This window comes from Eublepharis macularius, chromosome 1, assembly GCF_028583425.1.
Source record: "Eublepharis macularius isolate TG4126 chromosome 1, MPM_Emac_v1.0, whole genome shotgun sequence".
In the NCBI taxonomy this organism is placed as follows: Eukaryota; Metazoa; Chordata; class Lepidosauria; order Squamata; family Eublepharidae; genus Eublepharis; species Eublepharis macularius.
The window spans coordinates 148,516,969-148,535,506 of NC_072790.1; the positions used below are offsets into that span (position 1 = coordinate 148,516,969).

At 41.7% G+C, this 18,538-nt stretch overlaps 1 protein-coding gene across 1 annotated transcript in view; it reads left to right on the plus strand.

The window, feature by feature from the left end:
• Positions 1-308: 308 nt before the first annotated feature.
• Positions 309-18,538, plus strand: part of MAP3K21 (mitogen-activated protein kinase kinase kinase 21) — a 60,169-nt gene continuing 41,939 nt past the window's right edge. Inside the window, exon 1 of the mRNA XM_054997912.1 lies at positions 309-1,635. Coding sequence (XP_054853887.1) covers positions 831-1,635 — 805 coding nt within the window. The 5' untranslated portion in view covers positions 309-830. The remainder of the gene's footprint in view (positions 1,636-18,538) is intronic.

Here is an 18,538-nt window from a genome sequence, read left to right on the forward strand (position 1 = left end):
GCTCCGATGCGGGCCGGGCAGCGGCGAGGGCACCTGCGCGCTCCGCTCTTTGACCCGCACCCAGCGCCTGGCGGCTGCGTCACGTGCCTTGCGCCAGCCAATCCGACTCGTCCGAGGCTTCCCCGGGCGGCGGACGTGTCGGCTCACAAGGAGCTGCTTTCCGCGCGGTCTTGGGCTTCGCTCCGTGGGAACCGCCGCCCGGGCTCTGGTTTCCGCCACCGCCGACAGAGGCGAGCCCGCTGCTCCGGCGTTGCGTCTCCTCCCGGCCGCGGCGCTCCTGCTGTCGCCTCACCTGGGCAAGGTAGCCGCCCTCCGCCCTCGCCGCTCGAGCACTGGACCCCTTTGCTAGCGCGGTGCAGGTTTTGTTCCTTTCTTCCCGGTTGCTCCTTCGCCAGACTTTACACCGACTCCGACGTTTTTCTTCTGCACTCCTGGTGCTCTCGCCCTACTTCTTCTCTAGCCTGGGAAGTTTCTTTCCCGGGCTCTGCACTCCTCTGTATGCGTCATTCCCAGCTGTTTCTGCCGCTTGGCTCCAATACCTTATCCTCATTTCCTCCGTGGTCTCTCCCTAGCCTGAGCCCAACCCCCCTTCCTCTCAAGACCCAACCTGTCGTTCCCTTTTTTCCTCCCGTACTGTTCTTCCCTGGAACCCCTCCCTCTTTCCTGCGCTTCCATGGCTCTGTTTCTTCCTTCCTCGGCACCCACAGTGTTTCTCTTTCTCTACCTCCAGCTGTATGTCTGCCTAAAGCAATGAGGAGAGCTTTTCCACAGGGGCTGTCCTAATAGCGCCAAATGCTGAAGGTGATGTGGTTAGTGCCACCACTGTAACCATGGCTTTGCCGTATTGCGAAGGAGTGGCTGAAGAGACTTTGGAGGCCATTGGCACCTCGTGCCCTCTCTGGACTGTGCTGTATGACTATGAAGCCACTGGAGAAGATGAGCTGAGCTTGCGGCGGGGAGAAGTGGTCGAAGTTCTCTCTAAAGATGCTGCTGTCTCTGGAGATGATGGCTGGTGGGCAGGCAAAATACGCCACCGCCTTGGGATCTTCCCAGCCAACTATGTGACTTACCAGCCACGGCGTTATCAGCATCCCCAGCTGGGGTTCTTGGAGAAGTCTGGGCATCAAGCCCAAAACCTAACAATGGATGATGGACATTCTGCAGGTGGTGAAGACCAGTTTGATTCTCTAGCAGAGATTGACTTCCAGTATTTGGAACTACAAGAGATCATTGGAGTTGGGGGCTTTGGTAAAGTTTACAGAGCTATGTGGAAGGGCCAGGAAGTGGCAGTGAAAGCAGCTCGGCAGGACCCAGATGAGGACATCATGGCCACTGCAGAAAGCGTTCGACAAGAAGCAAAATTGTTTTCCATGTTGAAGCATCCCAACATCATTGAGCTTCATGGTGTATGTTTGCAGGAGCCCAACCTTTGCCTGGTTATGGAGTTTGCTAGGGGAGGACCCCTCAACAGAGCTTTGTCAGGGGTTTCCCCAACCACTAGCGGAAGCCATTGGGGCCGGCGCATACCCCCTCATGTACTAGTCAATTGGGCGGTACAGATAGCTCGTGGGATGCTTTACCTGCATGAACAAGCCATAGTTCCTATCCTTCACAGAGACCTCAAGTCAAGCAACAGTAAGTATTTTGATTCTGGATAGTATTTTTTTTAAAAAATAGGAATTCCAGTCATACTGTCTCTACCAATCTTAAATATTATAATTGCAAACGGTGCTACACGTTATTTTAAAGCATTGTGTTGCTTGAAATAAGTGAGATGAAAACACTTTCTGTGAGATTTAGGCACCGTGTAGTTTCAGGTGGGTAGCTGTGTTGATCTGCAGGAGAACAGTAGGATTTGAGTCCAGTGAGTCCTTAGAGACCAACAAGATTTTAAGGGTATAAGCTTTCAAGAGCCAAGCTCCCTTCATCAGATACAAGTAGAAACAGAGATCCCTGAGCCTGCGTATCTCAATCAGAAGGTGGGAGGGGTGTTGTAAGGAAGGGCGTCAAGATGTAAAGGTAAAAATGGTACAGTGCGGTTTGATTAGAGCATCTGTAGTGAGATAAGAATCCTATCATTCTATTCAGCTGCGAGGGTCCATTTTTCTGAATTTGTGAATTAACTCAATTTCAGCAATCTCATGTAATCTCCCCATGAAGTTTCTCTGAGGATAGAAAGAAATTTAATTGAGGAACTATATGAATTTCCAAAATTAATATTAGCAAGATGTTATTTTTAAGTTACTGCCATTTCTGAGTCATTCAGAATCTTTTCATTTACCTTACATTGCAGGATAATCTTGTTCAGTTGCATGTTGGTTTCTTTTCTGTTGCCCCAACAAAGTTTATGCATCAACTAGCATTTCAATGCTCAGCTGTGTTTGCATTCTTAGAAAACTTACACAGCCTTCTTGTGTTCTTTCATCTCAAAAAGGGTCTGGATCAGCCTTGTCTTCTGAATGTTTTGCCTCTCCATACATGGGCTATTAGTACTACAAAATCCCTTTATAGCGTGATCAGTTAAATGTAGACAGGGCTAGTGTTTATATTTGACCTGACTTGGACATGTTAGTGATGCACAGTAAAAACACCACTTGAATTTATGGGCTGCTGCTTCTTGTTTCATCATGTTCACCTTTTGGGAATACAGTCATACTGTACCACTTCGGGCTCTGAAAAAGTCCGAGGGTGTCTCATTCCATTCTTATATCAATTATCAGCTCAAAGTGCGTAATTGCCTAACTTGTAACCAACGTGTGAAGAATCATTTTCTCTACCTGGTCTTTTATATTATATTTATGAGGGTGGTGACGTGGCTTATATTGCCAGCCATATTTGAAAACTACATAAGGAAGATCCGTTCAATTTCAAATGGAGAAATTATCCTCAAAGTACTTCGTGGAGAGTGACCCCACAATAGAGTGAATGGAGCATGCTGTGGTAGAGCAATTTGAGAAGAGGTTTCAGAGTAAGTGATGGGAACTTGCATGTTATTCCACCAAGGTCCACTCAGTCTATTTTATTGGGATATTTCTTTTAAAATAAAGATATTCCTGTCCTCTTTCTGAAGACAGAAACTGTCTTGGTTTTCTGCATTGGTTCCTTGTTGTTTTACATTTCAGTTCTTTTTGTGTCTTTACCTTTTGAGACTACCCATCTCTCTCTCTTTCCCTTTAGCCAAGTTAACATTGTTGTACTTAACAGAATATCTATGAAATCCACTGTTATTGTTCTCTGTTGTGGCGGTATTGCAACAGTCCCCTGATTGCAACAAAGATTGTTTCATGTCAATAGATGCATGGCATATGCAGTGAGATTACTAGGATTTTTGGGCCCTAGTAAGGCATGTTATGAGACCTTCCTGTGCCCCTAACCCACAGATTTCACATTTGCAAAGCAAAAGCATTATTTCAAAATTGTGTTTACATTTAATTGCATAGCCAGTCTTTTCTTCTCTTTTTTCTAGTTTGTTTTTACCCATTCCACCAAAAAATTTAGACTAGCATGCATGATTTCCCCTTCTTCATTTTACCTCACTAAACCCTGTGAGGTAGATTAGGCTGAGGGTGACTGGTCCAGGGTCACTCAACAAGCTTCAGTGCCCAGTTGGGTTTTAAATCTGGGTCTCACAAGTCGTAACCCAGTACCCTAACGATTACACAACACTGGTTTTCCAGATTAATCTTTTATCAGTTTTTTTTCTGGAAGTTTAATGGGAATAAAGTGTTTCAGGTTTTGCCACCTGAGAGCAGAAAGTTCCAGCCTGTAGCCCCTCCCTGTGGAGCTGACTGCCTGAGGAGGTTAGGAGAGTGGCCACTCTCCTGTTTGCAAACGATGCAAACAGAATTATTCAGAAAGGCTTTTTATTCAGATAGGAGGGCTGTATTATAGGGAGGGGGTCTCAGATGCTTCACTAATGAGTTAGGGGCTCTAGACTTCACCACTATGTTACCTTGCATATTATCTGTTGCTTTGAATATGTACTTCTACATACTACCTGTGCTTCATGTTATCTAATGTCAGTCCTAGAATTGATTACGCTCTGTTTCAAGCAATTCTTCAACTTTGTATTGGATCCTTGCTAATGCTATGTCTTTGTAAAATCTTATGACATTGTTTATAGAAATATCCTTGATAATATATGGAAATATCCTTGATACTGATTGTACTAATCTCACACTATGTTATCTGCCTTCAATCTCAGTGAGAAAGGCGGACTATACATGACTTAAATAAACAAACTCTCTTTTAATTAGCAAAGGGTAATAATAAAATACATATAATCCATACAAGATATGAATAGATCCTATTCCAGTCCACACAGGCAGAGATTAAATAGACTTTCTAGTGCCAAGTTAACTATAACAAATTATGACAAATGAAAGATATTTCTTTATGCCCACCTCATCTCAAATTCACAAAGATTGGTTCCTAAACAATATATTGGTGCTACCTTTGGTCTGTGTGAGGATGTTCAATAATGCAATGGAGGAGGCACGAGAATATAATAAAGGAGAGATTGCTTGAGATTTCTCTTGCTGCCAAAAGTTAACCAGTAGAGATGGGCACAAACCGCAAGTTGAACTAAAGTTCATCACGAACCAGGCCGGTTCGGCTTCATGAACCAGCGGTTCATGGAAGCCCATTTTCCATGAACTTCCACAAACTGGTCTGCCGGTTTGTTCGGTTCGTGTTAAAGCCCAATACCCCTTTCCCTGCCGCTGCTAGGCTGCAGGGAAAGGGGCGTTTCCACCCCCGGATCAGCTGCTTGTTGGGGATCTCCCCAACAAGCAGCTGATCCAAGCCTGTGGGTGTGAAATGCCCCTTTCCATGGTGCTGCTAGCACTGACAGAGCCTCTGTTGACAACAAAAGAAGTCAAGCATCTCTTTGTTCTGGATATTTTGAGGAAATTATATCTGCCAAAACTAGTATAGATCCATGGCAATAAAATCCATCATAGAAGACTTTTGTTTCCATAATTGTGCAATCCTAAACAGAGCAATACCCTTCTAAATTCATTGAAGTCAGTGGGCATAGAAAGGTGTAACTCTGATTACGATTGCACAGTATCTTTTGATAAACTTCCTGACTTCAAGGTTCTTTTAATATTAATTTTTATCCTGTTTCTGTGCAGAAGACCCAATCTGTTTTTTAAACATTCCACAGCCTTTCTGGGCCTATAAAAAGAGCTTAAAGTTGCCATGTTGTTTCAGAATAAAGGTCTGTCTAGTCACGGGCTGCCAGGTCTCCCAGCAGCCTGTTCCTACTCTCTGCCCCGCTCTACCACTCAACTGGCCAGCCGTGGGAAAAGGCAGAGAACATGTCTCCTGGGCGTGCTCCCAGTGCAGCACAATGATGTCACTTCCAGGAGTTATGTCATCGCACAGGGCCCAGGAGTGCTCCCGCGCTTCGTACCAGGCTGATTTGGGGCCCAAACTGTATTGGACTGTTAATATTATGGTCAGATATAGAAGTTAATTTAAAATTGTAAACCAATCCAGAATTACAACTGGAAAACAGTGGTATACATATCTGTATTAACTTTTTTGTTAAAATGATTAACAATAAACCAGCAGTCTAAAACTGCAGCAATATAATTGGCAGGTAAAGAAGAATTAAGTACAGGAAATACAAACAGCAGCCATAAAATAGTCTGCATAGACAGCTCCCAAAACATGCAAAAAGCTAAAAAGCAAAACCATCACACATTTATGAGAACACAAGCTTCAGCTGGCACTAGAGATTGGGGAATAAGGGGATCCTGTTTAAAAACTCCATAAGGGACAAGTATAGAATGGCTTGGGAGAATAAAAACATATTTGTCTAGCACCTGAAAGCTTGCAAAATTGGTGCCAGGCAAGCATCCTGTGGAGAAGGATTTCAAGAGTCTCTGCGCTTTTTGTAACACAGAAGATACATTATAATTGGGAATGTAATCAGGGTTTATATAGTGACTTAATTGTTGCTTCATCAGATTCACATCAATTGTTGATGATTCTGGTTAAAAGTCCTGCTGCATGTCTTTGGCTGCATTCAGTTGTCACAACAAAGAGCATTAAACTGAGACTCTAAACCATAACTTAATCCAGGTTTAGAATCCAAGTTTGTAGGGAAAACCACCTTGATTTCACACAAGGTCTCTGCCCACAGCTACTGCACAATTTTCTCTTTCTGCTGGAACAAAAGGACAAAGCCCTGGGAGTCCCAGAATCATGCTTGGAAAGAGCACCATGCTGTGTGGAGTTACTCCGCCCAAAAGCAGAAGGGGGCATCCTTCTGCTGGTTGGTCACATGGGGGCATAATCTCCATATGGGAACCACTTGTGGTTACAAGTTATCAGAACTAGTTGCTATCCAGAATCCCAGTTCAGCATAGCGGAGGGAAGAGACAGAAGGATGAGCAAGAAAGGAAAGTGCATGTGCCCTGCAACAAGCTTATATACTGGCATCATGTTGGCTTATTGCAACTGTTAAATGTTATTTTGTAGTCACTTTCTGGAGGACATCCATAGAGATTTTGGGCGTGTAGATAATTCAGCAGATCATCTGACTTTATTTATTTTTGAGCCAGAGATCAAAGGAAGTTGGCTGGGGCAAACATTACCATCTCTGCATGAGCACTTTGAAAATCTCTTCCTTGTAGCAGCCTTCCACATGGAAGAAGTAATGTCTATTAATCCTTCTGTCGTGTGCTTCTGCCCAAAAAAGTGTTGCATCCCCCACTTTTGTTGGAGTGCCAGTTAGGTATCCATTTTAGTCTGGGTAAACTAATAACGTCTTTGTTTGCTGTCTGTCAGTTTCTTATCTCTAAAAAAGTTAAAGTTCTTATGTTGCAAATTTTGAAGGAAAATGGCCTTGTAAAGTAACAGAGCGCTTATGATGGGTGCCAGGTTTCTGCTGATTATACCTCACCTTGAAAGTGAAAGCATATACTCTTCATTTCTGAAGTCATATCAGGTGACTTAAAAAAGGTTTTAAAAATAATGTTGAAGGAAAGTTACACTAAATATTCTCAGTTATTCCCACACAGTTTTAAAAACAAAATCCAGCTTTTGATATGGCTATAATTGCAAGGTGTGCATTATAGTATCTGGATTCTGATTTATACATTGCCCCGAGGGAGAGTTTCACAGAAGGTGGCAGTTGAAGAGATGATCTAAAAGTTGGCTAGGTGGGAGACAGCTATGAAATCTTCAGAAGATTGCAGTCAATCTGTAGGCAGAAAGGTTGGGTTGACAGCTATAGAGAGTAAAGACAGTGCAAAGAAAGCTGAGCAGGAGGCTAGCAGAGCAGAGCAGCCCAATCTGTATGTGTGCCAGGGGAGGACATTCAATTTATTTCAAGTATTTGGTGAAGTTTGCAGGTATGGAAGGGTTGGATCTTTGGCAGACAGTGTGGGAATTGTGATGCAAGTAGTTGCAAAGGTAGTGAGGGGAGGATCTACAAACTTGGAACTCAAGTTGTTCCTTCTCACAAAGGTTTGCTGATTTTTGCTTGCTGATCTTTCAAAATGCAGAATATGCACTTCAAATTCATTATACAAATATGTCTTAAATGTAAAAAATCTCCTTCTTACACTAAATTTTCTTCCCTGTATTGTAAATGTCATGTTTTGTAAGTTTCTCAGACTGGATTGGTAAAGCAAACAGTATATGAATGGGGAAATCCAAAATCAATTCCTTGCTCCAAAGTTTACTGCCAAGGGGCTCTTTCTGTAGTGTCAGTTGAATCAGCCCCAGACATGCCAGTGTTGGTAGAACAATTCTGCTTTGTTCTTTTCACTGCTAATGAAATGTTTGTTTTTGCAGGTGTGCTTTTAACTCAAGCCTGATAAGCCAGGCTTCTCTCTTCTTCCTCCAACTGCAACCAAAATGGTTTTCATTCTGTAGTTTGAAAATTCAAGGCATGAAATGATCTTAAATGTTTTCTCTGAATAAAAATTTCAGGGTTGTTCATTAAAACCTTAACTTTCCATTGAGGCAGTAGTACAGTATTATTTATTAGCCATATTGGTAGTAACTTTTTCATTTTCTTTTGGATTAAGTAGTAAATGAGTGTAGCCATGGCTGCTTAAAATTATGGAGAGTCAATATGATTTAGTAGTTAGTGTCAGATTAGCATTTAAGAGATCCAGGTTCAAAACCCCTCACTACCATGGAAGCTTGCTGTGTGACTTTGGGCTGGTCAGCCTAACTTACCTCACAGGGTGGTTGTGAAGATAAAATGGAGACAAGGATGATGTAAACTTCTTTGGTTCCTATTGAAGAGAAGGCCAGGTATAAATTAAGGAAATACATTTTCTGTTTGTTTTTTGTTTTGAAGTTTCTCCTTCAATTTGAATAACTTCATTCAAGTCCTAGTTCTGAAATACTTTGACCTATTGCCATCTCTCTTTCTGTGGGATCTTCATCAAGTCTAATGAGGAGATAGTACTCTTACACTGTTTGACTGTCTTGCTTTTTGCTATAGCATGAAGGCCCTAAATAGTTTGTATAGAGTGCCCTCAAGTCATAGCTGACTTACGGCAACCCCTGGCAGGATTTTCATGGTAAGAGACTAACAGAGGTAGTTTGCCATTACCTGCCTCTGCAACCCTAGTCTTTGTTGGAGGCCTCCATACCAAGTACTAACTCTGCTTAGCTTCTGAGATCTGACGAGATCAAGCTCACCTGAGCTATCCAGGCCCTACATAGTACTTTTTGTCCAAAACAGCTTTTGTCAGAAAACCAGAACATTTTCAAATCCTATCTGCAATAAAACTTGAGAAAGTTTTGCCAGACTGTCAAAAATGTGAGCGGACATGCTCTCCTTTGGGATCAGATCTTTTTAGTGGTGTTTGGATATACCCAGTCTTGAATTTGCTTATGGTTTTAAAAACGGATTAAATGCCATGTACTGTTCTATATTTTAAAAATGATCTCAGCCTTTTACAGGTTAAATGGGCAGCAAATTTGAACATTAGCCTTAACTGAAGTAAGAATTCAGGCAGGAATAATTGATGTAAAGGCCTGAAGTTTGAACATAAGCAAGATGGAAGCTTGAGTGAGGTAGGAAAAACCAGATGAAATATAGCTAGCATAAAATCTCTTCTGAAAACTTATATTTCAGTTTACCATTTAGTTTCATAATTTTTCCCTGCTACAGAATAATGATAAATAAACCTACAAGCCCCTATTTTTTCTACATTTAGCAAGGAGCACTTATATGAGCTCTTTTGGTTTCCTGCATTCTTCCTGCATTACCACAGGGGTCTTAAATTAAACTTTTGTTTTAAGGAATGAAAACTGAATTTTTGTTTCAGGTGGGTAGCCATGTTAGTCTGAAGAACTGCAAGATTTGAGTCCAGTGATACCTTAAGACCAACAAGATTTTCAAAGTATAAGTTTTTGAAAGTCAAAGCTTCCTGCTTCAGATACAAGTAGTAACAGAAATACCTGAGCCTTGGATAAACAGGTTATTTCCTTCTCAAAAGAATAAATGGGCATAAACCTGACATTAAAAATCACAACACTCAAAAACCAGTGAGAGAACATTTTAATCTTCCAGGACATTCCATTGCTGACCTAAAAGTGGCAGTCCTTAAATAGAGAAGCTTCAAAGGGAGACTACTACATGAAGTTTCTGAACTTGAGTTCATTTACTAATTCAGAACAATGGGACCCTTCCTACTGAATAGAGACATAAGATTCTTATCTCACTACAGATGATAATTTCTGCTACAATCAAAGTGCATTGTACCTTTGCATCCTGACTCCCCTCTTTGCAAGATCCATTATTTATTTATTTATTGGATTTTTTAAAATCCACTTTCCCTGTAAATGGGCTCAGAGCTGAATGAATAAATAATTACAATAAAAACAACATTAAAATAATAAAATACATTTGGGCAGGAAGTCAAGTTGCTCAACCTTCATCCCACCGCCTGAGTGGGATAAATGATCTGAGAACTCTACTCCTATTTGTATCTGAAAAAGGGAGCTTGGGTTCTCGAAAGCTTATACTTTGAAAATCTTGTTGGTCTTTAAGCTGTCACTGGACTTGAATCTTGGGTTTTTATTGTTCAGTTTTTAATTAGAATGATGTTGACGGATTTTCCATCTCCCTAAGATAAATCTTTTTATTTTCTGCTAACAAATGTGATACTTGATCATAAATGCGTGTATCTGTAATAAAAAACATCCAGTGATAAATTAGAAGAATACTGAGATTACAGTGCTTGGCCCTGATGGTAATAATACTAGGGTTGCTAAGTCCCTATACCCTCCTCTCTGTGCGTGTGGGGGGGTGCCCAGTACTCACCGATACGATAATCCTCATAAGCATGCAAAGCATGCACATGTGGTTGTGGCACCAACACGAAGATGTCACTTCTGGAAGTGATGTCATCACACCAGCGGCAGGAGGGTTCCCATGCTCCACACAGGTCCGATTCAGCCCATTTGGGGCCAAAATTGGGCCTTGCAACGCTTCAGAGCACTCCAGTAGTCAGTGCAATTATGTCACTTCAGAAAGTGACGTCGTCATGCCCCACCAGGACTGCTTCCGCTGCCAGTGGCAGGTGATTGCTGAGTGGTTTGCTACCTCCCCTCCAATCACCAGTTATTGTCAAGCAATGAGGGAACCCTATAATAATACACGTGAGTGAAGTTGGGAAAAGGTTGAACAAGCAAGCTTGGTAACTAGTTTGTCTTTATTTGGCACTATTTTACTCTTTGGTGAGTATTAAACGATCATTCATGTTGGCTTGTAACATTCAAATGGAGAGCCAGTGTGGTATAGCAGTTTGTTGGGTTAAGTACTAGGAGTCCCTGAGATTCAGACCCACCCTGCCTTGAAGCTCCTTGTGCAACCTTTGGTCAGTCGCAATCTTCCATGAAGCCTAACCTACCTCACAAAGTTCTTGGGATGATATAAAGGGAAGGTTGAACCATGTACACCACTCTCAGCTCCTTGGAGGGAAGGCAGAATAAAAATGTAGTATGGTTGTTGTGGGTTTTCCGGGCTGTATTGCCGTGGTCTTGGCATTGTAGTTCCTGACGTTTCGCCAGCAGCTGTGGCTGGCATCTTCAGAGGTGTAGCACCAAAAGACAGAGATCTCTCAGTGTCACAGTGTGGAAAACACAGTGTGGATCTTTTCCACACTGTGACACTGAGAGATCTCTGTCTTTTGGTGCTACACCTCTGAAGATGCCAGCCACAGCTGCTGGTGAAACGTCAGGAACTACAATGCCAAGACCACGGCAATACAGCCCAGAAAACCCACAACAACCATCGTTCTCCGGCCGTGAAAGCCTTTGACAATACATCGAACACCTCTATGGGGAGGAAACGTTCCAACAGACCCGGAGATTGGAAACACTTCGGAACAAGAAAGCACATCTACTCTGTTCTTTAACCTTTCTCCTACGCTGCAGGGACACAAGAACCATTCCATCTTTTCTCACAACTAAAAGAATCTTCAAAACCACACAGGCGAACCGCATTTATGACCGCCTAGAACAGGCCCTCTTACGTGAGAGAATCCACACTACTCGCAGAGAACTTGCTGCCACAGACAAGGAGCTATTTTGCTTGCATATCAACACCAGCCATAAAATGAGAAGTCAGGATTGGGACAAGGTCGATAATCTCACCTATAGGAAGATGGAACAAGTTTTTACCAACCACACATCCAGACAGAAGCAGAAGTTTAACAAACTACAGGAAAAAAGACAGACAAGCCCAATGCTCGACAACGCACGCATTGTCATCAATCTGACAGACCGTCAACTCTCAACAGAAGAAACCTCCATCTTGGCAAAAGGAGGAAACTTTGCAGTCACCCCCACCAGAATTCCTGTGGAAGACATCATTGCAAATGTAGAAGCTGCCATTCGTCATCTACCTGAAGAGGAAGCTGAGGAAATAAGAGGAGAGACAGCCAGGATTCTACGAAAGGCAAAGCTTCCCACCAGCAATATAACATGCAAGGAGAGAAATGCCATCAAGACCCTCAATGCAGATCCAGACATCATCATTCTACCAGCTGATAAAGGCAATGCTACAGTGATCATGAAAACAGAGGAATACAAAAAGAAGATTAAGGAACTCCTGGACCCCTCCACCTACAAAAAACTAAAACGAGATCCCACTTGCAAAATCACCAGGCTAACAAATGCACTGATCAAGAATTCCTCACTACATCCCGACACGCACAGAATACTATGCAAGACTGAAGCACAGCCACCTAGACTATATGGACTCCCCAAAATACATAAGGATTCAGTCCCACTCCGACCCATTGTGAGTGCCATTGGTTCACCGACATATGAATTAGCTAGACATCTGGCAGATCTCCTGCAGGACCACATCGGGAAAACCTCGTCTTACATCAAAGATTCAGCAGATTTCATCAACAAAATCAGTTCTCTGAAACTCAATCCACAAGACATACTTGTCAGTTTTGATGTTGTATCCCTGTTTACCAAGGTTCCAGTAAAAGACACTATTGCACTTATTAATCAGATTTTCCCAGAGGATGTAACAGCCTTATTCCACCATTGTCTGACAACCAGTTACTTCCAATGGGACAACGAATTCTATGAACAGATGGATGGGGTGGCCATGGGGAGCCCACTCAGCCCAGTTATAGCAAACTTCTACATGGAACATTTTGAAAAAACAGCTCTAGAATCAGCACCCCACAAACCTAGTGTATGGTTCCGGTTTGTGGATGATACATTTATCATTTGGAGCCATGGGGAGGAAGAATTGATGGGGTTTTTGAATCATCTCAACAACATCCACCTGAACATACAATTCACAATGGAGAAAGAAATCGAGGGAAAACTCCCATTCCTGGATACCCTGGTCATCCGCAAAGCAAACTTTCAGTTAGGTCACAAGGTCTACAGGAAACCAACTCACACTGATCGGTACTTACACAAAAACTCCAATCACCACCCCCGACAGAAAAGAGGCATAATGAAAACATCAGTGGATCGTGCAAGACGGATATGTGAGCCGCACTTTCTCAATGAGGAAATGAATCATCTAAACCACGCACTTCAGGCAAATGGCTACTCCAGAAATGAAATCCGAAGAGCAATCAAACCCAGGATGAATCAAACAACCAAGGAAAAACAGTCTCCTACAGGAAAAGTGTTTTTGCCATATATCAAAGGAATTACTGATCAGATGGGAAAGCTTATGAAAAAGCATAACCTTTAAGCAGTGTTCAGACCCACCCGAAAAATACAACAGATGCTACGATCAGCAAAAGACAGTAGAGACCCCCTCACCTCTGCAGGAGTATACCGTATACCCTGCAGCTGTGGACAAGTTTACATCGGGACCACAAAGCGTAGCATCCAAACAAGAATAAAAGAACATGAAAGACACTGCAGACTTGGACAACCTGAAAAATCAGCAGTGGCTGAACATAGCCTAGCTCAAACAGGGCACAGTATCTTATTCCAGGACACCAAAATACTGGACAACACTTCCAACTACTTTGTCAGACTGCACAGGGAAGCCATTGAAATTCACAAGCATAAGCAAAACTTCAACAGGAAAGAGGAAACCTTAAGAATGAACCGAGCATGGTTTCCAGTTCTGAAAAACACCAGGCTAACAAAACATTCTATCCCCGACAATAGCCCTGCAGAGAAGATTAGCACATCAAGTACCAATCCATAGGCAAAAGAACCTCCTCAGGATACAGTGAAGCCTCCCGCCATTAGCATTCCACACCCTGGGAAACCCTTACAGGATGACTCAGCTCAACCCCACCCCTCCTGAGTAGATACAAATGACCTACATCTTTTCCACACTGTGACACTGAGAGATCTCTGTCTTTTGGTGCTACACCTCTGAAGATGCCAGCCACAGCTGCTGGCGAAACGTCAGGAACTACAATGCCAAGACCACGGCAATACAGCCCGGAAAACCCACAACAACCATCGTTCTCCGGCCGTGAAAGCCTTCGACAATACAAAAATGTAGTAGATAAAATTGCTGGCTTGGATTGACTAGTGTGAATGGAAAACTCGTCTGCTCACAGAAGAGAGGCATTTCTGATTTTTATGCATTTCATCTTCAAGTTGCAGTCACCTGCATTGCATTGAAACAACACTAAGAAAACAGGAGGAGTTGGGAAAAATTTATCCCATGAAGCCAGTATCCTTTTTTTTTAATCCTATCCTTTCATCCAGGCATTTGGGACGGCTTCATAGTTGTGTCTTCCCTGTAGTATCTTCACAGCACCCCTGAGAGGTCGCTTATGATCAGACTATGACAAGCCCAAAGGACGCACTGTCACATTAAAATATTGCCTGATCTTTCCATACTGAAAAGTCCAAAGAGTATTTTATTTTGTTTGATAATGCTTATTTTATAATACCGTCATAGAGGCTGCTTTAAGACATCATGATAAACCACAGTTTGATTAGTGTCTAAATGTTGGCTGCCCCAAAACTGATGTGCAATTTAAAAAAAACAGTAATTGAAAGATCTGTGGCTGCCAAATTACACAGTTTCCATAGCACCTTCTGCAAATCTGCCACAATTATCCTGTCCTTCCTCCAAGGAGCTCAGGGCAGTATATATGGTTCTCTCTTTTTCCATTTTATCTTCACAACAGCGCTGTGAGAGAGTGACTTGTCCAAGGTCACTCAGTAAGCTTCATGACTGAAGCACTCTTTTGGTGCTACACCTCTGAAGATGCCAGCCACAGCTGCTGGCGAAACATCAGGAACTACAATGCCAAGACCACGGCTATACAGCCCGGAAAACTCACAGCAACCTTCATGACTGAGTGTGGATTTGAGTCCATCAGAGTCCTGCACTCTACAAGTACTCTGTACTGGGTGGAAACAAGGCACCATATAGGTGTAATTAAGTTTTATTAAGAGCCTAACAAGCTCAAAATATACATAATCATTTTAAAACTACAATATTTAAAAATCCGGAGAAATAATGTGTGAATTAAAAGTGTATTTTAAAGGAAACCAGTAAAAAAATAGTTTCAGGTAGGTAGCGGTGTTGGTCTGTAGTAGAAGAGCAAGATTTGAGTCCAGTAGCACCTTAATGGCCAACTAGATATGCAGGGTATGAGCAATCTTGAAAGCTCATACTCTGGAAATCTGATTGGTCTGGACCCAAATCTTGCAGTAAAAATCATTATTTCGTCTAACTTTTGTTATTTATTTAAAATATTTATATGCTCACATCTCTCCAGAGCACCTCAGGACCCAAGGCAGGTAATTACAATGTCAAAACAATTTTATAAAATAAACCTTAAAAACAACATATATAAAAACATTAAAACCAGTCTAAAAACACTGTTCCCCTCATTAGTGGGTATTTCCCCTCTGCCTAGGCTTAGACTACCCCCAAAGATCTCCAGAACAGGTCTGTCTTATAGCCTTGCTGGGAAGCCAGGAGGGTATGAGCCCCCCCCCCCTGCTTCTGAGAGGCTGTTCCAGCAGTATGGGGGCAGCTGCTGAAAAGGCTTGATTCCAGACTTTTGCTGAATGTGCCTTGGGCATTAGACCCTGCTGGAAAGAATGAAACTGCTTCAAGGGAACATACAGGAGAGGTGGTCTTTCAAGTATGCAGGCCCAAGTTCATGAAGAGCATTAAAGTTAAGCACAAGCACCTTGAGTTGAACCCAGAAACTAATTATCAGCCAATAAAGGGACCTCAGAATAAAAGTGTCATGGTCCTGTTGGCTAGCCCCAGATGACAACTGAACTATTGTATTGTGCGCCAGCTTCACTTTCCAGGTTGTCTTCAAGGGCAGCCCCACGTAGAGATTGTTACAGTAATCTATCCTCAAGGTCACTGAAGCATGGATCAGCATAATCAAATCAGGAGTCTGCAAATAGGGAGCCTGTTTCCTAACTACGGATGTAGCTGGAAACACAGAAGAATAAGCAAGACTTCAAAGTTCTTAACTCAGAGCAGAACTACAAGTGACAAAAGGCACAGGTTGGACACTTGTCAGCTTCCCTCAAGTTTTGATGGGAAATGTAGGCATCCTAGTCTTGCAGCTTGGCTCTCTGTCTGCTGTCCAATGGACTTTTCAACTGTCACTTGTCCAACATTCCGCCAAGCTGCCTACATTTCCCATCAGAACTTGAGGGAAGCTGACAAGTGTCCAACCTGTGCCTTTTGTCACTTGTGGTTCCGCTCATAGTCTTTCAGCCTGCACGATGACATCACTCCTGGAAGTGATGTCATGGCACTGTGCTGGGAGCGCACACACAAAAATGTTGAAAAGGTGAGTGCCAGATCCCCCTTCCTGCTAGGAGAGTGCGGGGACCTGACAACCCTACCTATGATGGAGGCTAGGCTGAAAGTGACTGACTCAAGTTTACCCAGGAAATTTCATAGTTGAGCAGGGATTTGAACCTCAGATTCCCTTGTCCTTGCCTGACATGCATCTTACCTACTATTCATTCACTCTGAAAATTTATTTATTTGAGGCTTTTTGGTACTGCCTTTCCAGTACTCAAGATGGAATATTGTTAACAGTAATCAATAAATAATAATACAATTACTAAACCAACCAAACTATAAAATCTCATAAACACAATCAAACAGCTCTCCACGGTGTTTGAAGTGGCTCTTGATGTTAACATTAACATAAAAAAGCTTTCCCCAGTTTTACATTATTAATATTCTAACATGTTAATGAAATAGATTATTATAATAATTGTTGTTTAAGCCTTCCTGTAAGAACACAGAGGTAGATTGATGGGAGGGGTTTGATATTGGAAGTGAATTTATAGGGAACTTATTAGAATTAAGGATTCAGGTGTTGTAGAATGATTTCCAATCCTGAATTCCTCTTAACATCACATGTTTATTTAATGGTTTCCAGTCCTCTACAAAGTCTGTTGGTATTACCTTTGTAAAACATGTTCAGTGGCACCTTAGAGTCTAATGAAATTGATTCCAGCATCGGCTTTCATGAGTTAGACCTCATTTCATCAGATGCATAGGATCTCACAATTGTTTTTCAGAACTTGATGAAGGAGTTGTAGCATAGAGAGATCTGTAGTCAATCCAGGACTAGACCAGATGTGATGAATGAGGAGAGGGAAGTCAGATGAATCATAATGAATGAGGAGAGAGAAATCAGATGTTCCATCCTGTTATAACTTATGAGTACAGATAAAGAAAAGCCAAAGAAGAAATAAATCCATTCAGCATATGTAAGGATCACTCTTAATTGTAAAAGATGGACAGAGAAGGATAAACATCTAATAATGAAGGTGTGCTGTGTGGAATATGGTAAGCACAATGTAATTAATATCTCTAAAGAGTGGATTATGCTGTGCTACTAACATCTGTAGTGAGTGAAGAAATCCAAGTCTTTGTTCAAGCCTTGGAGAGACAATATTCAATCCTTTGATGAATCCTTATTCAGCACTTTCACATTGGGGTTCCCATTTGAAGAATCTGTTAGTCTTTAAGGTGCCCGGATTTGTTTTTTTGTTTGTTTTTATTGCTCCAGTCATTTAGTGGATCTTGTTACTGCGAATGTAAAATGATTGTCTTTATTTTAAAATGCTGTGGCTATTTATTAATCCAAATACATATTTCTTAAAATGACTTTCTGCACACAGGGTTTATATGAAATATGTTCTCTTGGTAAATTTAAATAAGCAATAGGCAAGTAGATGAAGAATTTGAGTAAAGGATATTGCTGTCTTAGAACATTTTAATATATGCATATAGTACCAGTATTGGAAACACATTTTTCTGTTTTAGTTCTCTCATATTCGCAATCAGTTTTTGTGCAAAATGTATTCTTTAGGATTGGACTTATTCTGTAATTATAATGGCAAATATTAACTTGTGTGGTTTTAGTGATTGTGTTCTACAAATCCTTTTTTTTTAAATTAAGCATTTTGCATAGTTTTGTACTTGAGTCACACTACCTGCCATAAAATAGCTTTCACATTCTGATGCTCTGTTTGTGAACTTCAGTCACGTATGGCTGAGTGCGCAGGATAAGCCGAAGGTTGTAAAGGTCAGTTGTTTTGATATGAAGCTAATGAGGGGCAAATATCTGCAGAAGTCCAAAAGGGATGGCCTGGTACAAGTTGCTAGGCAACTGACCACAAGAATTTGTTCAGTCATGAGCTGTTTGGTTTATTTATGTCAAGTAGTCTGCCACCCAACTTGACAGATGAAAAGAAGAAAAAATATACAGAGTTTATGTAGTAATTGTAATTATCCTTTGTCCTACTAAGTTGCTTTGTGCCTACTGTTTCTCCGCCTTTCTGCATAAAATGAAACCTGGCCATTTGCCAGTTATTACCTTTTCAAGGCAGTTTGTTTGTTTTTGGTTTCGGTCACACTGACTGACTGACATGGAATTTGTGGAATTCTGCTTCGCGTGTCTAGAATGTAAAACAATACACCTTTCATTGAAAGGTAAAGGGCATTGTGTTCATACTGTTACATTTACAACATTCTTTTTATTTTAATTACTGCCTTTGTGGACACTGAGTGACAATATATTTTCTTCAGTTTTTCAGTACTGCT